Source organism: Anas platyrhynchos, chromosome 11 (assembly GCF_047663525.1).
Source record: "Anas platyrhynchos isolate ZD024472 breed Pekin duck chromosome 11, IASCAAS_PekinDuck_T2T, whole genome shotgun sequence".
NCBI classification, from domain to species: Eukaryota; Metazoa; Chordata; class Aves; order Anseriformes; family Anatidae; genus Anas; species Anas platyrhynchos.
The window spans coordinates 9,103,678-9,124,698 of NC_092597.1; the positions used below are offsets into that span (position 1 = coordinate 9,103,678).

The following is a 21,021-nucleotide window of genomic DNA, read 5'->3' on the forward strand; positions in this document are numbered from 1 at the left end:
GATCAAACAAGGCTGCACCTCTGAGTGGCTGAGCTTTTGGCTTTGATCCATCAGAAAATACGAAGTTGAGCACAGAAATTAAATTCAACTTGAACTTTTCTTTGTGAAGAAGAAAGCTGATGATCTGCTGGGGGAAACAGAATCTTACGTGTGTGGGTAGAGTTCACATCAAATTTAACACTAGCAAAATGTACATATATAGTGTTCAAAGACTATCACAGCACTAATAAAGGCACACTTCATAGAGAAATGTCCTTAACCTCTTTAGGTAAATGCTCTCCTGCTGTGTATAAATATATTTTTCAGAAACAAAAGCAACTGCCTCCAGAACAGAGTGAGCACTTAGTCATCATCCCAGACTTGATCCTGATCAACTCAAAATTTCTGCAGACTGACAGGTAATTGAGGCAGGTTTCGGACTGAAATTCTGGTTCAGTTCCATCTCATATTTACAAAGCATGGTGTCATCAATGGTAACAAGCATCTTTTGTAGTGGAAGACAGCACTTAACATGCCATAACACCTTGTTTTCTCACTCCACTTAAATGTTTTGTCTATGATAAAAACTCATTTTTGCATTAATTGTTACTTCATGGTTTAAAGAGATTTGACTATAAGCAGCACTGTTGGACTACACTTCCTCTTCAACATCATCGGTGTTCACATCTGAATGATTTAATCTACAGTACATTCCAGCATGAAATGTGTTATTACATAACAATGCTGAAAACTGCCCATGGATTACCATGCAAAGCTTTAAGCAGCTCTCAAGACCCTACCCTTGAAAAAGTCAGAAGTATTTCATAGGCTGTTTGCAAAACACAAGATCCTCTCTAGTTACAATTTACTTTAAGCCACAATAATAGTGAAAAAGCTAAGAGGAAGAGCAGATTTGTACCAAGAAATGCACTGATAAAACCAGTATTTTACAATAAATCCAACTTACCTCCATCCCTAGTAGTTTAAGAGCTTTCGGCTGAATATTAAAATAGAAAAGAAAATTAGTTAGATAGGAGGCAAAATTCAAAGACCAGAAAATACCAAGGAAAAACACATTTTTGTTAGAATTACTCTTCTAAATAATTGTATCAATAATGGCGCAATTAATTAATCTCCCACTTAATTGTATTTGCAGGAAGGCGATGGGTTAGAAAATGTTTTCCATCCTGCACCCAAGTGAAATCTTTTGATTCAGACAAAATAATTAAATATAATTCAATAACTGACTACTTTGAGAATTAAAATCAGAACATGTTCATGTTCACAAAAAAAAAAAAGTCTAAGCAGACAAAGGGTAATGAACTGACAGCAAACGGTAAAAAGAAAAACAGGTCTTCAAACCTCTCGTATTTTCCCACAAAAATATTCCCTCTGTTGTATTATGAAATATCTCAGTTTTGCATTTTCTGTAAAAGGCTTATTTGTAAGTTCAATCAGATAGTACTACACTATACATATGTACACACTATATCTTGGCTATGGTATAGTTTACTTGGGATATGAGTGGCCTTCTGACCATCTGAAGCAATTGCTTTTTGTAATTACGTTAGGAAGCTTCACTTGATCTTCAAACCTGAACCAAACAAACAAATAAGTTAACAAAAAGTTATTCTACTTGCTCAGAACAGAATTTTAACAAAGCAAGGCCTGTGCTTGATATTCTCAAAATTGATCCATAACTACAAAATGCTTTACAGAGACTATAGTGGTTTCTGCAGGGCAAGATTTATGCTCAGAGCAGTTCCTTAGAGGACTCATTTAATTACTTGGAAAACAGACATGAAAGTTTATTTTATATAGTTTACAGTTCAAGCTAAAAGGCCAAGCTACAGCTTAAAGTAGGAGTAAGTACATATGCAGACAGGACGGATAGAAATCCTTGGATTGTAAACTACTGAAATAGGAAGAAATTTACCTTCAGGTCAATTTATTTACCACTTTTTGGGCCTTCCTATCCTTTAACGTGGATGTGTTACATAGCGTGGATCCTTACATAGCTTCACTATCAGAGTCTCAACATCAGTCTTACAGCATTTTTTAGCATTGGACGTGCAATGTTTCACAATGATAAAGGAACAAAGTACTACCTATTTTTACCATCAGCACAACGGCCACATCCAGAATTAACTCATTCTTACCCTTTTTGGTCCAAATAAATTATTATAAAGAGTCCGAAAACTTTTTCGAGTATAGTTGCAGCGATAAGCTCCACCCATGAGATATTCAAGTACAAGACCAATATCTATTAGGCTGATATGATAATCTGGTGGAAGATTTCCCTACCAAAAACAAGCAAAATAAAAAAATAATAAAATAAGGACTTGAGATAAGAAAAGATAATGTACATTAAATTGCCTAACTAGACATATCATTTCATGTTTATACTGGTACAGTGGTAATATTTATAGCCACCGGTCTCAATCTCTCAATATTTGTACAAAATTGATGATAACCAATTCACATCATGAAAATATTGGGGGCCAGATTTCTTTTTTCTGGCAGTATTTATAGTTGAGGACAAATTTTCATTTGTGATTTACTTGTACAACTTGTCAGTGTCCATATAAGCACAAGTTGTTTGCAAGAATTAAATTGGTGAATTTAAATAACTTTGTACTGATCATTATTAATCCAGTATAAAAGCATGACTCGCTTATTTTCATAGTGAATATCAGGCACACACTATATTTTATAGAAACTTGTATTTTGAAGTAATATTATCTACAGAGTTGACTACAATGCAGAATGATTTAGATTAATATGTAGCCCAGAATCAAAGAAAAAGAATATAATTTCCACCATTGCACTTGAGAACTGTATAGTTGTATTAATTCTCCTAGAACCACAAGCTGAAAACTTTGTTGCTCAAGCTATATTCTACAACATTAAATGCTTCTACAACGCCACTGAGTAGCTGCTACAATGAAAGGACTATAACCTAAGCAAACACATCACCTCCATGTTAACCCAACTGAATCCCCGAGACTGTCGCTGAATGAGTGAGCCACGACAATGCAATGAGAAGGAGAGACAGACAGAAAGCAGAATGCAGAAGAGCATTAGTGACACTCAGAAAGACAAACACTGAATGAGATAAAGTAAACTAGGAAGCAGATCACTACAAATTACACAGTAAGCCAGTACTGCGTAATTCCTACACTCAAGCCTCCCCAGAATAAATGGGAGTTTTCCTTCACAAAAAGAAGACCATTCATTGTAGTTACATTTTACTGAATAAAAACTCCAAAATCTCAAAGAGAGTAAATAAGTAGCAACAGATTTTATAATTACCCTGTTAATGAACTAATTCGTATGTAATGGAAATAATTAACATGTTTAGGACTTGTAGCACTTAGAACAGATTTTCTCCCAAGGACTACTTGTGAGAAAAATAACTGTATAACATACAGTGAAACAAACAAAAGGATAGAAGTTATGTTCTGGGAAGTGGGGCTTCCAGTAAACTTAGCAAGCCTTTCCTTTCACTCCTCCTTTGTAACACCCGATTGGGAGCTTCTTGTGGAGAAGAAACAGTATCAAATCTCAAATGATACAATATTAGGAGCCTTACTTTCCTCTCCATTGTTATTACTAGTAATGCAATACAGCCATATCCAAATTAGACTGACACCATTATTTGCCCCAAGAAATTATCTGACTTTCCTTAACAGCTACCATCTCAATTTTAAATGTCTGTTTTCCCCCATGCTGTGCTTGCTTTTACAGTTGACTCATATTGTTAATGTAATCATGCAAACGTAGTGCAGCTGTTAAGCTTACCTTTTTCACGTCTCTAACTAGCAAATGCAGCGTATTTGGAGGGCCCAATCTCTGAAACAAAAATTATTCACTATCCATTAGAGCTTCAATAATTCATATTTTTCACAAACACAAATAGCCCTGTAAGAAGAACTTTAGGCAATTATGTTCATCACGTTTTACAGGGGTGAAAAGAAGGAACTGGGCTACAGTGACAAACACAGTATTAAGAGTTGTATAGTCCCTTTCTCATAATACTTTATGTGGTAGTTCAATGATCTTGATTCAAGTCACAGCAGTTTTTGGTACTATCTGAACTTACGCTTTCCAACAGGAGACATAAGGGATTAGAGGACTAGACTTAAGTTATATGTTGTATGAGTGCTGCCCTGGACTACCTGCCACTTAAACAACAGCGAGAAAAATGCTCTAGAAGTAGTCATGTTCTTGCAGAATTTGTTGTGGTTTGGGTAGGGGAGAATTTAAATAAAGAAGCATGAACTCCTACAGTTTAGGGAAAAACATTCTGTTTTTCTGGGCCACAAAGAAAAATGATACTGACTTATTGTTTCTTTAAATGTTCTTAACACGCACCTTAAACACGTCATTACACAACAAAGTATAACAGCTTCTAAAAGCAGCTACAAGCTCAGGCATCAGGAATGCGCATATATAGGGAAACCTCAGGACACTATGTGTAAGAGCAATGGCTCCCTCTACTGCTATCCAACTTCTCTGTACTGTTACAGCTCAGCTTTTTAGAGACCAATTTTTGAAGCATATATCAGAAGGAGACGAGGAAAAAGGACATCCCTATACAGTAGCAAAGATACCACATGGCATTTTGTTACTCCTGCTCACTCACAGTATTATAAAGTTCTTCCAGTCGAGGAATAGTGAGGAAGTGTTGCATGTTCACTCCATTCTCAATGAGCAGTTTCACGAAGTCCACTCGATCCAGAACCAGTGCATCCAGCATAGCCTGCTCCAGAGAATTCACCTGAATTGCAGAATGGAAAACATGGGACTATACAAGCACAGATGATGTGGCTGGCCAACAACCACAAACATTTTCATTACTTAGGAGATCCCCAAGTTCCCAAATACACTGATTAATCTCTAAGTGAGAAGGAATTTAGAAAGTGACATTTTACCCTTGCGGAAGTCAATACAGATGGTACAGCTTACAGGTGATTTTTTGAGAGACAAGACAGCAGTGAAACGAACCTCTGGCAAATAAGGCTATAGCTTTCCAGTCATCTATTTTAGTATTTTTATCTAAACCAGGCTTGCCATACTGGATATATTATGTGAAAGACAGATTTACTTGCTTAACATGGTAGGAAGAAGTTAAAAAAATAAATAAATAAAAATGATACTATAGACATTTAATAAGAGGTTGACATAATTTACCTGGTAACTCACTTATGTATCATCCACTCACTGTCACTCACAGAGAAAAGGCAACATTTAATGCTTGAGAGGCTCAAATCGTTCAGGAAGAAGCACTTCCTTTTCCTTCAACAACTCAACTTTTGGCTTTGGAAAACGGTCAGAAAGTCTAAAGGATCTTCTCTTAGCATGGTCTAAAGGCTTAGAACCCACTGGGAGAGGGGAAAAGCCCTTGAGCAGCAATCCTTTAGACACATGACCTTGAATTTAGACAACAAAATGCTTTAACCTGCTGCAAATGGAAAATAAAGCACTTACAAAAAGCAATGTTTAAGCTGCCTTCATTTGATAAATAATGTATACAAAGGAGGATGAAGATGTTCACTGATGTCCTCATTTCCTTCTGACAAGTGCAGGGAAGAAGATTCAGCAGACAGGCACTGCCTTGTACTGTTGTGGTGTGGTTGTATGTAGTGCACACTGGATGAGAAATGTTCCTGTCTCCAAGACAGAACAGCACCCCTGCACAATTCTATTGCTGATCCTACAGAAACGTGCAAATGAGTGTTCTGTAGAATAAAAATGTTTATTTGCCCTCTCTCTTTGTTCCTGAGAATGGCTTAAGCACTTCAAAAACTAGTAGTCTGGATTATTCAGTCTCTCATACAGTTTTACAAACGGTTAAGTCCCACCTGCATAAACTAATAGAAAGGCATACAAAGAGGTTAAAAAAAAAAATACTCTTGAACAGTTTTAATAGAAGTGCTTCCACCTCACCCAGTTCAGGAGTTCAAGCTTTCTTGGATCTGTTTCTTCTTCTGGCTCTTCTTTTGCTTTTCCCCCTTTTTTCTTCCCTTTTCCTTTCCCCCTGGCTGCTTTAGTCTGAGCTGCTGGAGATTTCTTTTCCTTCTCAGGGGCTGTACCCTCAGTAGCTGTAAGGCTTCCTAAAGGCTGGATTTAAAAATGCAAAAGTATTAGAAATCTAATTGTTCATGCAGTGATTATGTCACTGAATATACTCCTATTGAACTCGCTTGCCAGTCACCTCTTTTCCTATGCAGTCAATTTAAGATTATCATTTCCTGAAGTACAAAGAACTTTTTGCTTTACTTTTTTATTAAAACTATTATCTCTAATGCAGTCAGTAACACTGCAAGTCAAAGTAGTGAAGTAGATAGCCTGTGGTGGGATTTAACATAGATTTCTCTCTCAAAGCAAAATCAGTGTGAGGGGACTGGGAATAGACAGTACACAATCAGGGGACCCTTCAGCTTCTCTGCTCTCATGTAAAGCTTTGGTTTTTGAAATAAATAGCAGCAAGCAGGGCAGGAGCTGGATAGAAAGACAACGAAGATGTTGCATAATGCCATAAAGTATCCATAGTGCAGAGGCTGAAAAGGGGATGAAATATAGTCCTAACTAGTTAATTTATGTTCTGCAAATAATATTTATACTTACGCCTTTTCAGACACATCTACTCTTTGCTAATGCTTTCCTCTTTCTAGCCTGCCTACCTAAGACAGTTAAGGACACGTGCAAGTATTTTGACACTACTTGTCTGTGACTTGGAGGCTTAAATTGCTCCAGCTAATGCTTAGGTTACATAACCTCTATGTACATTAAAACCAGATTAAAACAATCTGTGCTGTGCAGAGAAAACTAGAAAACCAAGACTATTTTTTTGTTGCTGTCGCTTTTTAACAAGGCTTGTTTCCTGTGTTTTTGTTCATCTTAAAAAATCTTCTCTGCTTGGCTACCATGAAACCATTTGTAAGTCTGGATAAAATTGCATCTGTCACCTCACAGCATGCAAAAGCTGAATCTTCATGACTGAAAGCAATCTTCATGAATTAGAAATTAAAATGCATCAAAATTGGCTAGCAGTTTCCACAAATTGTTGCACAGTATGATTATGAAATAGGACAAACAATAACTGGATTCAGTTCCTACATGGTAGTTCTGAATCTAAGTACAATAACTGGGAGATTGGGGCATTCCCTCCAAAAAATGTTTTATAGTAATAACACTTCATAATATTTAGGATCATTAAATCTTCTCTGCATAAGCATTTTAATGAACCTTGAACACTAGAAACAACGCATTATTATAAGCAAAGGAATAAAACAGCATGTACAGTTAGAGCTTTAATGATACAGGCTTCTAAATTAAATAAATGTCAACATTATATATAGCATCCACATGAATAGTGTTCCTTTGAGAACCATTTTATTGTATAGTTTCCGGAAAGACATCTAATTAACAAACAAACCACCTTGTACTTCATTCTGTCTCTCTCTTTCATGCTGTTTCCTCATGACACTTTATAGTAATTTGGTAAAAGGTGGTTCAAGCAGTAGAGCAAAAAGCATCAATGCAGTGTAACATAAAAGTGGCTTAAATAGAAAATTTTAGTAACACCAATAAACAAGGGCACCACACTGATTCACCATTAACTTCAACCAGTGCAACACCAGTTCTAATATTTTGAGAGACCTAAATTTCAGGACCTGAAGGTTTACTAAGGGTCTGCTTCTTAGTTCATTTGGCACAGCACTACCTACCAGAGGCCTGTTTTCAGCAATGATTTGTTTTGGTCATCAGCATTAATCCAATTTGAGATTTTTACAGCTGTTAATGAACTGAGACACACAATTCCTTCTAAGCAGCTCCATTAATTTCAGCTTTGCTGCATATTCTAACAGTTAGTTGGGGACTCTGACAACTGCTAGTACATATCATCAAGACAGTCTGAAGTCCAAAAAATGCTTTTTTTTTTTCCCTTTTCTTTCAAATCTCACATGGAATCTAACTTAAGGTTATTCTTCTCCTTGTTAGGAAACTGTTTTTCTTTTTTTCACAGAGTTTAAATTATTACTATTTTATTCAAGTGGCAATGCAAAGAAGTTTCAAAACAAATAGGAGATTTTTAATGAACGAGATGTCTTACATCAGCATCAGCTTGTCATAAACCAGAATTCAATACTTCCTTCTGCCAATAAAATCCAGGGAGTGAATATGTGGCCACTTATCTTCAATTGTTAGCAAATAGGGTTAATGGTTGGACTTGATGATATTAGAGGTCTTTTCCAACCGAAATGATTCTTTGATTTTATTATAAATATTATGGTGAGGAAAACTTTGTCTTACTGGCCAGTGGTGTCCGAAGACAAAGATTTGGCTGCGTGCAATGTCAACGCGATTCCAGGCCAAAGCCAAGCTGAGCTGGTCTGGAGCAGATGCATTGGTACCTGAAGAGAAACACGCACCAATATTTGGCATTTCATGCACAATGAAACAATGTTGGATAACATTCTGCAATTCACTTCCTCAAGAATTAGAAAACAACAGGCCTGACTCCATAGCCTATTACCATAAGAATGATTCTACTAGGAAGTAGTAAATGCATCAAACCAATTTATAACATTTGACCCCATAATCCTAATTTCAAAATGATTAACCAGACCATCTCCCTGTTTCCATTACAGGTCCAATTTTGACTTTGTATTTTGTTGCTAAAGATAGACATTAAACTCTTCTAATAGACTCCTCCTCTCAGCTCCACTGGCTGATGTTGTATATATGAGTAAAATAATTATTGTTTCATCTCTCACTTAGCATTAGGGACACCAGTGTTCCCATAATGAGACTGTTATCAACTACTATAAATATACAGACAGAAAACAGATGCTGTTTCTTCAAACATAACAGGCTCAAAATAAATTGCGAGCTAATTCTAAATTTGCCCTAAGGCTTAAAGAGCACAATCTGAGGTCAGAAAAAACCCACACTGTCTTTTAATCTTCCCACCATTTCTTCTAGCCTTATTAATATATGCCAGAATTGCACTAAGATGTGTTGAAATATCAATACAGCTGTTGCAGCATTCCTATTCCAGGCCTTCAAGTGAGGGAAGCCACACAAAAATTTCTATCTAGATTTTATACTTTGAGCTAATCTGAATTTTCAGTCAAGGATTTTCAAGTTAGTACTTTGAGTCCAAGCAAATAAATCAGACTTCAATATTAAGAGTGAACCTCAGGCAGTGTATAGGAGTGTCTAGGGAATCAAATTGTGCATCCTTCCTTGCAAAACCCACCTTTGAGGAGAGCAGTTAAGATAGACATCTCAATGTCCTGTTGCCCTTCAGACCCCATACGGAACACAGTGATCTAAAGGACAGCATTAAACCAAACACACAGAATTACAACACACAGAAGAGAGACACTAAACATGTAAATACAAAAAAAAAAAGAGCAGAATGCTGAAGCTTTATTTTCTAAGGCTTGAAATTTTTCAAAATATACAGTTCCACTCATTTTTTCTTTGAAATCACAACTTTATAGAAACAGCGAATTAAACTTTTTCAATAAAGTTATTGTAAAAAATCCTTATATAGGTAAATGTGGCAAGCATGATGAAATTCTTCAACAAATCCCTGATTTTTCACAAGTGGAGACAAAACTCTCATACTCAACTGATCATTTTCTGAAAGTTCTACTACTTTTCAGTAGAACTGGAAATGCCAGCTTGGAAATGGAAACACTACTTATACGAGAAAACTATCATAGCATTAATTTTATTGACTATAATACTCAAGTATTTTTGAGTTCTGTGATATGCTGCACACTGACAAACAAAAATCCAGAAACAATATGAAAAAGCAATTATTTCTAGTCATGTTTGCTTAGATGAGTGCATTACAGTTCACTGCCCTTAAAAACAGTAATTCATATAAAACTTAGCCGTTGAAGGAACTAGATATTAAACAATCATAAATACCAAAGCAGAATAACCTAATATTCTATGTTAATTAAATTAATTCTAAATACAGGCAAAAAGTAAAAAATTATTCATTTTCAAAAAACATTGGTTCAGAGTAGATGCCAGTATTAAATAGTGGGACTGGCAATCTTCTTAAAAGTTTGAATAGATTTGGCACACACATGAAGATAAACATTTGCCACAGTGACATCAGGAGAGAAAAGAACTAAAGTAAAAGTTATATCAATGAGCAAAAAAAAGCAGACTATATTTTGAAAAGTAAATCATAAGCCTGCTTCAGTCGGTGTCTGAATTTTGCTGAGTAGACCAGGCCTGCTCTGAAGAACATTTTAAAATTTGAAGCAGTTTGGCTAAGGCAGCTATCGGCTCTCCTTCCTCAATCAATTCTTCTAAAAAGGCTGGCTCTTACAGTCAGCTTAGCATATTCATGCCTAATACCAACGTGACTTCTGATGAAGGCATAAGTAGGGAAGCAATCTTGGCACCATATAAATATAAATATATCAATAGTATATTTCCATTACTCAGACAATCTAAAGACTTCATATTTGGAGCCCTTAAGAAAGGCTTCATGTAATAATCAGCTAATCAATGTTAATCAAACTTCTGAATGCATATGTAAAATATGAACAGATGGCCGTCTATTTGATTGTAGCACAGAATTACATTACTAGAAAAGACGGTATTTGTCATATTCTATTCCAAGTGGCATTTGCAGCTAGATTAATCCTTAGAGAATTTAGTTTTGACAAAGGTATTTAAATGTATCCTGCCAAATTGCATTATCTGGCTTTTACGAACCCAAGAATTAAGTAGTATCAAAGTATGACAAAATCAAGGAAAAGATATATAACTCAAATGGACCTTCTCTTCTTGCAAAAATTCCCCCCATGCTGAAGAGAATACAGCATCAGATGTAATGAACCTTGGCGAGAAAAGCATTGGGGAGAATGGGGGAAAAAGGGAAGCACAATTAGAACAGACTGCTATGACGCTGTACAGGATATGGGAAATCACTCATTGGCATTTAAGAGTTTTGTTACCTTGAAATGTATAGATATCTAAGCAAGTATCCCTTGGCAGCTGAAATGAACATGACAAAGAAAAGCTGGAGAGCATGAGACAATAACAAGCATAATCTCAGGAGAAATGACAGCTTTATGAAGAGAGCGGAGAACATGAAACTGGTAGAAAGTCTGCAAAGCACCTGGTGATTGCTTGATACAAATTCCCACCCCAATCCTACATCGTTTCAGTTGTCGTAGAACAGCTTCCTGAAAGGGGTCAAGAATGGCTTTGTAGATTAATCCTGAGAGAACCTGATCGTGTTTTTTTTCATGTGTTTCTTGACTCAGCTAACAGACACCCCACTGAAAAGAGTATGAACTATAAGGAATGCTGCATTCAGTTCACTGGTTTATTGAAGATTGTAAAGAAAAAAATTCACATTATCTTTAGGGACAGTATTAAACTTGGAAAGACGTGAGGAGTTAATGGTTTGTCTGTGAGCTGACCAGAGATAAAAAGCATGGGCTCTGTGGAAGGAAAACATACTTAGATATAAGGGAGCATGAAATACCATTTCCCAGAGAAGTTAGAAAAATATTTTCTCAGCTTCACAAAAAAAGTTATATTAATTAATTCTAATATTTTCTTTATAGTTGCTTGTGCTATAGGCATCACTCCTCAGTGACAGAACTCGGTATCTCAAAGAATAAAACTGCCCCACATTTCATGCTTAAATTCAAAAGCAGGTTGTTTGATTCCTGAAACATCTGAGTCTGAGAAGGCTGTGGTAATTCTCTAGTATCTATAGAAATATGCAACTTTTCTTTTTTTTTTTCAAAAGAAAAAAATACCAGCTATACCAGTCCTAGTTGTAATAAAAAAAAATGCGTTATACTATTCACGTGCTATTAAAGCACTTGCTTAAGGCTTGTATAAAGGCATGAAATGGAATTCTACCAGGACTCGAGGGAAAGGTCATATTGACATTTATTCACCAATTAGTCAAAGAAAAACACTCAAAGACCTACTTCGCCTGTAAAGGCACAGGCACAGTGAACACTATTTCAAGGCACTGCTCACAGATGACAGATGTGAATACTGAAGATTTTCTTTTCCTGAGCGCACTTTTTTTCTGCAGCTGGGTTACTGGCAGGAGTCTGAGTGGTACAGTACATAGAACAGGCCTTGTAGCAAACCAGGATCAAGCACAGCTGGGATCTTCAGGAACACTTCATGTTTCAGTTGTTTTTAAAGACTCGAATAGCCCATTTTATTGGCATGAAATGCTTTTAAAAAGTAACTACAGTTGAGGACCAAAGCTGTGCTGATGTACCCTGAATGCCTATTGCTCCTAGGAATCCTTTTTTCAATGATCTTTCCTCTACTTTCTGAAGTTGATGCTTTTTTAATGTATTTATCTAAGTGTTGTAGTCTGCCTTTTGGAAGTCTATACTTGGTCTCATAGAAGAAGACTCCTATCACCTTACACAGGAGAAGAATCTGAAATTGGTTTCAGATTCTGGTTTCAGAGGCTTTCCAGAAGACAAAATCCCTTCCTAAGTCCAGGTGTCTAGGTTTATGGATGAGTGATCGTGTATATTTATGAGCCTATATGAAGGAAAAAAAAACAAACTGTAGCCCTGTGAGAATGACACTTGAAAGTACTTTACAAAGATTGGTCAAGGAAATTTATCTTTGTGAACTACTTTTGTAACACTTACAAGTTCCTTTTTTTTCATGCATTCCATAAGAATGACGAACAGCTGATGAGCTTGATTCCTGCTGTAGTTGAAGGTTTTCTGGATTGTAACTAGTAGCTGGTCCCTGAGGGATTCACTTATTACCCTAAATGAAAAAGGAGACATAAAACATTGACAGAATTAATATACATGTATGTTATGAAGGTCTACTGCTTGAAAAATATTTTTTCATGCACCAGTGCAGTGACTTCATTTTGAAAATAAATGAAAACACACAGGATCTCTGCATTCAGTATGGGTAAGGCTGAGGATTTCATGAAAAATTAACAGTAATCAGGAGATTTATACCCAGACTGGCACTTATGCATCTCAGCACCTCAATATTGATTGAAAAATCAGCAGGGAACTTGAACTACCATTTTGCCCTTGAATATTGTATCTGTATTATAAGGTAGCTATTATTCTTCCTGTTTATGTATATATACACTTTTGTTAAGAAGTTCGGCCTTCAGAATTTCAGCAGTACACTTAACTGGACCCCTACCTTTGTCTCTAAACACTGCAAGGCCCTTTGAGTATAGCCAGAAAACCCAAACCATTTCAACACTACTGGTATGTCACCTTGGTTATTCTTTACTTCTTAAACATAGAATTTATTTGCTACAGTATGTGAAACCTTGTAATACCAATTGGAAAACACATAAACCAAAGGTGATTAAAAAAGATAGACTGAAAACATTCCAGAAAAGGTCAGAAATGATTGATCTCACAAAACAGTCTGAAATAGAGCTCTTCAATTTCACTCATTTCCTAATAAAACACACATATTTTCAGATGATAGCAAACAACACCAGAAGGCATTCAAAGCAATGACACAGCTGAGCCTGCCAAGTGCAGTAAAATTCAAAGTTTATTGTTAAAAATGATTCTTTGTAATCTGACAGAAGGGATGCCAGAAATTTCTCATTACAGACTTGCCTTACCAGGTGAACACATTTATCTCATCATCATTATTGGAAAGGAAAACTGGACACCGCATTATGTGTACTGGGAAAGAAAGTCATGCAGTGAGCAGATCTTGTACAGATTGATCCTAATAAGCTCTTTCAATTACCTGTGAGCTGATGGGAAAGATAGATTAGAAAGAAAAAAAAAAGGCAAATTTGATCTAAGCTAAGGAGGCTTGTTCAACAGAAAGAAAGGTGCTGAATCATAAATTGCTGGTAGGATTAAAGCTGTACTATATGTGTACATCCAGCAGAGCTGTTTTTCCAATTCAGCACATGACATCTGCACTGCTCGACAGAAATAGTTGTCTGCTTAATATTTCATCCAATCTAAGTTTCAGTTAATAAAATTGAAAGTATGTCTCTGTCAAAGAAACAGAGACTGTTTCTTCAGTGTAAGGAGGGTGTGCTGTATCCTAGTGAAGAAAATACATTACAGTTTTCCCTGAATCTTAGTATCAGGATTCTATCTTCAGTAGCAACAGTGGAAATGGGGAACATGTTCATTTGACTGGAAGAAGCAATACTGAAATAAGAAAATGCAATACTCTGCTTCTGCTTGGGGTATTTGTCAGGAGAGATCTTTTACTCTGCAATGCAATGAGCTTTCTGCTGCAAATACAGGTTTCAAATCTTCTTTAAACAAGCTGTATTCTACCAACCAAAAGGACAGACAGCCAATCATAAAAATTACAGCTTCCAGAAAACACTGTATTAGAAGCAACTGTTACAGCAGATAGGAGGGCTGTGAAGCAGAATGTTCCAGACAGCACCCTCCACTCTGTGGCACCAAGCAGCACTAACTGCCATGAGCAGCTGTCAAAGAAGCAAGAAACAAAGGAAGAAAGCCCAACATCTGGTCAGTTGGTCTGGCAATCTTGGAGCATCAATGTCATTCATACAACACGCTAGGCGCAGGCAGTACACATTTTGAAAATATGTGAACTAATTAATCACAGTCCCGGCCTGAGAAAAGGAATAATTCTTGGGAACCACTTGTTTCTCACTTTTAAAGCACCCAACCCAGCAGCAAGTGTAGTGCAGCAAACTTTGGTGGAGCTTGTATGACAGTGTACTGCTCTGAGACCAAGCTTATTTTAATGGACCACCAAATACATTCCAAGTGCTAACAACTTCCACTCATTAACACTAGGGCTAAGAACAAACAGGCATCAAAAGCTGACTAACAGCAGAATACTTCTGTTAGAAGCATTTTGTCCCTGAGCTTTGTTTTTACAAAGCTTTTAGAAGAGCAAGGCATTGTGCCCCCTGAGCAAGATGTAGCTTTGGTGAAGATCTCACAATCTTACCCTCCTTCTTCTGAATACTTGTGTGCAAATGACAGAATATCAGATGCTCGTCCGCTACCGTCACATATCACAACAGGAAGAGGAGGTTCTTCTCGTAGACACTCTAGGACAATGGAGATAACATTAGGACCACCTTCCACGATAAGTCCAACTACAGGAACACCTTGTCCCAGCCCTGAAAAAACAGAACAGAAACAAAAAAGAAGTGTCAATAAAACCAAGGTTAAGAGGTTGATATGTTATGAAGGGATGTGATTTGGAGATACCCTTACAGAAAAATGTCCATACACCGTTTCATAACCCCAAATAGAAAAGTGTAAGATATCTCTTTGCCCTTGTAGTTTAACCTGGCAGGCAGCTAAGTACCATGTAGCCATTTGCTCACTTCCTGCCAGTGGCATGGGGGAGACAACTGGGGGGAAAAAAGCAGAACTCATGAGTTGAGATAAAGACAATTTAATAGGAATTAAAATGGAAAAAAAAATACAAAAAACAAGTGATGGACAACGGTTGCTCACCACCAGCCAGTCCCTAAACAACAGCAGGTCCTCTGGCCAACTCCCCCAGTTTTATGGTCGAACATAACATCATGTGGTATGGAAAATCCCTTTGGACAACTTGGGTCAGCTGTCCTGGCTCTGTCCCCTCCCACCTTCTTGTGAACCCCCAGCCTCCTTGCTGGCAGGGCAGTATGAGAAGCTGAAAAGTCCTTGACTTAGTGTCATCATTGTGTTATCAACATTATTTTCTTCCTAAATCCAAAACATGGAACCATACCAGCCACTATGAAGAAAATTCACTCTATCCCAGATGACATAGGACACCTTGCTTTTCCGTCAGGTTCATACTGTTCATTTGTTCACTCAGTGATGATGAAATGTTTGTAATCTCTTTCAACAGACACCATGCAGAGATAAAACAGCTAAACATGATTCTGCTATTACTTCATTATCTTCACTATGACTTAGATGGCTCCTAAACCACTGTGCCTTTGATGCTTTAAGTCTTCATTGGTTACCTACAGGAAGTCTTCAGTACGGTGACATACACCTATGCTTTCTCATAAGATAAAGAATAGGAATTTAGTCTCTTTATCATGAAGCTGAAATGGCTGGCCGATGGAAGAGACGACAGCTGAGCATCCCTTTGCTGTCCCTGCCTCACTGTGATCTCCAGGCATAGGATGACAAAGGGAAGCCCACAGGTCACAGGGTCTCAGTAGCCTCGGTCACGAGATCACTTGGGGAAATGAGGGACAAAACATTACCTGAAGGCTGACTAATCCCACTATTATAAGCATTTGAATTCAGTTCTTAATCTGTGAAATGACCAGTGTTTTGTAAAGATGTACTTTTTTGTACTGCTGAGTTCGCATTTTTAGCCTTCATTCCTTTCTGAAGAACAGGAACATCATGGACAGTAACAGCAGAAGCTTCCTGACATCCTCCTGTCAATATACCCCAGCTCTGATAAGGAGTCACAGAGCCTGGGCCGGCCTCTGTGTCCATGAAATCCTTAGTGATTCCTGCTGAGATTTCCAGAAGAGGTGCCTGTGCTTGAAGCGACTAAAAAGAAACAAAACAACTCCCTGTATGTTGTTACTGGTAAGTGTACTGCAAAGCTTCACAGAACTCAAAATTTCTACACGTATTCCCAAGTAAGCCCCTTTTGTGACAAGAATCACCAAACAAACACTATTTAAATTAGAACCAATATTCCCAGCCCCAAGTGGTATTAGAAGAAATTATACAGAATATCTTGCCTCTGGGCCCTGACTTCCTGATCTTCCAAGCCAGTGCTCTCTTTTATAATGTTACAACTCTCCCAGCATTTCTGCAGATGACAAAGATGAAAAAAGCAAAGCCATGTTAGCCATTTCCAATGTCCGTCCATGGGCAACAGTGCATGACACTGTCTCCATGCTCAAAGGCAATAGGCATTATTTTAGTGAGTTTAGTTTCTTAAGCTAACTGTAAGCAAAAAGCAGTATTTGAAGACTTTCGAGAATGCTTCAATATCTTTTGGCAGATCTCTAAATGCATCTTTAGTCTGTAACCAGCTCTCTACTTCACTTTTCTGCTCTACTGTAAAGGGCACTTAAACCCTATTGAAGACTATTATAAAGTCCAAATGCAATTGGCATTCTGAATGTTTTGTTTTTCTTATTTTTATAGGCATGCACAGCTTCTAAGGACATCTCTCAGAAGTCAAAAGGCTAGCTGGCAGAACTGATGTCTATTTTCCTGCACTTTTAAAATAAAGCCGAGAATCCAAGACTAATATATTTTTTGACTGTTTCTAATTATTTGTTTAACTTGCTGGAAAGCCACAGCTATTAGCACTTCTTATTTATTTAACATTTTTTTAAAAGTATTTTTTCCACAGAAGTTTTAATGAAAAATGCATTTTAAAGTATCTATTTTTTTCTAAATAGTGACAAAAACAAATCTAGAAAGTTGCTTTAGAGAGGATGTAACAACTAGCAAAAAATTTAAAACTGCGTGGAACTCTAAATATAGAGGCACTGATGAGAAATTATCTTAGTAACTGCTTCAATAAAAATCAGAATTCAAACTGAGTTTATCTGGAAGATCACAGACTTTTGAGTGTGGTGTTTTAAAATAAAAATTCATATAAAAAAGAAAAAAAGTTAGTATAAAGTTAGTATAACATTGCCCCATTCTTTATATTTACGGATACTTAAAAATTCTTGCTAGAACTGCAAAAATACTTTGCATTCTCTTTTCGTTAAATTGTTACAGCTTTGAACCTTCACCTCACTTATTTTTCAACTTTTCTTCATTTTTTTACGTGATCCTTACTTTTCTGGGTTTTCTATGATGTTAGATGTGGGCTCTTTCATCTAGTTTAGTCACAAAGTCCTGATCAAATTCCTGCTAGGAAGAGTTAGAAGAAACATTTAATTCCAACACCCTGAAGTATTTCAAGTATTTCCTTCTACCCTCCCTTCTTTAACACATTATTTTTACAGTTTGCCCCACTGTACTTACGTGTATTAATTTTCTGGAGGGATATGTGTTTTTCCAACTGACGTCGTAGCTTTACTTCAGCTCCATATTTACCTAGTGTACCATTGTCTGCCAGAATGAAATGGGTATGGGAACTGTTCAGCACAGAGAGCTTACTTAGAGGGTTTGACATTGTTTGGTAAACACGTGTTACCTGTCAAAAGGAGAGGTGCACCCACATTAGAGCTGCCAAATAAACACAAAAATCCTCCACAACATTCAACAGAAGCACACACTTTATGAGGAAAGAAATCAACCAGATGTTTATAACTGAAAACAGAGGAGAATTAGAAAAGGACCTAGCCTTTACACTCAAAACTTGAACTCTTCACAGCAGTGTTTTCACTGGAGAATCAGTCAGATCTGTGCATTCTCCTGCATGTTCACCTACGCTCATTGATGTACTCTGCTTGATCACATACTGTCTTATGTATTCCTATCGCTGCATTAGAAAATGCATTCTCACCTGGAGTCACTACTGGTTAATAAGCCACTCCTGAGTACCCACCTACAATGAAGTTCTAGACGCAAAAAGGCACTTCCATGATTTATAAAACTCGGCACTTCCATGATTTATAAAACTCGGCATAACCACGCTGAAGGTAGAACCTAAAACCAGCTCACACCAGAGAGGTCTCTACTAGTGAAAGTAATGGAAACCTAACTAGCTCCTTATGCACTCTGTGGTCATACATGACATCCTGTCGTATTTAAACAACAGCCTTTCTTCAATAAATTGTCTAATTTCAGCTCTTAAGCAATGCTTTAGAAACAGTGAAAATAGTGAAAATACCAATACTACAAATAGATGAACTGTGTATTTTTCTACAGAATGGACATTACTAATTACAAAGGAATTTCCTTAAAACACTTACATCTTTTCCTATCAGATCTTCCTTGTTTTCTACAATGCCCCATGGTGCAATTCCTATGGCACAGATCCGTCCTCTGGATTTTGAAGAATGATCTTTCAAGGCATCTCCCACATGACGAATGACACCTATAGATACAAATCATTAAATTAATTCTCGGCACTTTTAAGAGATTACCAAATAACAGAATTTTCTTCTTGCTTCTCACTGAACTCCCTACTTTTCTGCATTACTTTCACTACCTAAACTGTTCTTTATAATAAAATATGCAATGCAGACAAACACATGCTTATATTTTGTTTAAATATTACTTTTTTTCACATCCTTGTTCTGAATTCACTCAAGCATTTGGAAAACTTATCCAGTTACTTAACTTACCACAGTGTAATCTGCACCAGTAAATGGAATTACACCATTCATTGTACACAATGCTGAACACATATGGAATACTATCAGTTTACAAACTTGGGGTCTAAGCAAGCAAAAAAGCATGAGGGTTATCTAATAGATGTTTTTCCACTCCAAAATTATTCTGAACAACAGTCATCACCTTCCCTTAAAGACACTATATCTTTCTTGTAAAAGTAAAGTCAAAGGAGCTCACTTTTATCTTGCATAGCTTTCTGAGAGGTAATACAAAGATTTATTTCATGAGGATAGTGGCCTAGAAATATTATAATGAAAATCTGCACCTGATTGTTCTTTGAAGATCACTTACAATTCATATTAAAGAGAAATGAATTAGAAACCAACTGGTCTCCGAACATGACAGTATATAACGAGTCATCGGTGCAGCTATCTTTCAACGCATCTTTCAAATTCTGGACATCAAATCAACGCCACATTTTTGAGAGAATCCATGAGAAATACTAAAAACCTCCGGTGGGGTTATCTGGAGTTACGCTACACATGATGTTTTAGATATGGTCAAAAAGGAAACAAAGACACGGAACTTTTTCAGGTGGCCTGAAGACTGGAGGAAAACACAAACAGGAGATCACAATGTCTCCAACTACTGTGGCATCATTTACACCCAACTTACAGATTTGTGTTTCAAGATCATTAATTTACAATAATTCCTTTAAGAATAAATACCTCATATAATTACAAGTCAGAGTGTGGGTATTCATAGCAATAGGTGATCCAGGGAGACAGTGACTCAGGGACAGGGCATTTAGGATGGATAATCAGCTGATCACTAACTCTCAGACAGATCACACAGCCTAACGGTTCAGTCCTTGGCTGCATGAACAAGGAAGCGTCAAATGGAAGATGACAGTATGTTAAGCATGTTTTACTCCAGAGATTAAAAGCTTCATCAAGCACTGTACCAAAAATTGCAGCATTTAAAATTTAAGAAAACTGTTAAATAAATAAATAAAAAGAGAGTTCAAGGCAGAGGTGTTATAAAGACTGAAGGACTGGAAAAATGTGACAGTCTTAAGGAACTCAGCCTTTGTAGTTTGATAAAAACACTGTGTATAAAAACAGGCACAGGAAATAGACTTCTAGTAAGAGAAAAACCTATGCAAAAATAATAATAATAAAACAAACAAACAAACAAACAAAAAAACCAACAGTGAAAGAAGTTAAAACTAGGCCAATTCAAAGTAGAAGATTTCTTAACTATGAGGAGAATTAACAAAATACCACATCTAGTCGTAGATTCCTTGCTACAGCGTTCCTTTTTTTGGTCTAGTGGCTAATAACTCATTCACGTAGACTTAAATCTTCTGCCTTTGGGAAAGAATAGTAGCTGAAAATGAATGAATGAATTCTTAAGTAAACTAATAGTTCTGGGAATAGTTTACCTGTACTAACACCTCCAGTGAAAATCCAGGCTCCAGTGGTCATGGCAGCCTTTATCAGACCTTTTCCAAACACTTGCTTCAGTTTTGGTTGCATTTCAAAGTTCTGGAGCCCCCCATGGACAGAGATTAAGAGTTTGGGCAATTCTAGTTGCCAGTCTTTCACCATGAGATGCAGCAGAGAATCTGGTTTGGTGTCATATGACACACGGATATACTGCAAAGACCAACACATAATATTATCCCCCTGTCAGCCGCATAAACTGTCCATTGACTAAGCACAGAATGGTTACATTAAGCCACCCATCCTGACAGAGTTTTACAATTATTAAGCAGCACCTTAAATTTACCTAC

At 36.9% G+C, this 21,021-nt stretch overlaps 1 protein-coding gene across 10 annotated transcripts in view; it reads right to left on the reverse strand.

The window, feature by feature from the left end:
• The window catches only part of TRPM1 (transient receptor potential cation channel subfamily M member 1), a 128,503-nt gene that overhangs the window by 19,134 nt on the left and 88,348 nt on the right, over positions 1-21,021 (reverse strand). For 9 of the 10 annotated variants that reach the window (XM_072043529.1, XM_072043530.1, XM_072043528.1 and 6 more), the window contains 12 exons: positions 20,671-20,884; positions 18,863-18,987; positions 17,970-18,141; positions 14,959-15,133; positions 12,663-12,786; positions 9,248-9,320; positions 8,299-8,399; positions 5,929-6,102; positions 4,625-4,759; positions 3,781-3,831; positions 2,139-2,279; positions 947-976 (listed from right to left, as the gene is read on the reverse strand). In XM_072043529.1, the coding sequence (XP_071899630.1) occupies positions 947-976; positions 2,139-2,279; positions 3,781-3,831; positions 4,625-4,759; positions 5,929-6,102; positions 8,299-8,399; positions 9,248-9,320; positions 12,663-12,786; positions 14,959-15,133; positions 17,970-18,141; positions 18,863-18,987; positions 20,671-20,884 (1,515 nt within the window). The remainder of the gene's footprint in view (positions 1-946; positions 977-2,138; positions 2,280-3,780; positions 3,832-4,624; positions 4,760-5,928; positions 6,103-8,298; positions 8,400-9,247; positions 9,321-12,662; positions 12,787-14,958; positions 15,134-17,969; positions 18,142-18,862; positions 18,988-20,670; positions 20,885-21,021) is intronic. The other variant, XM_072043535.1, reaches the window with a different exon arrangement.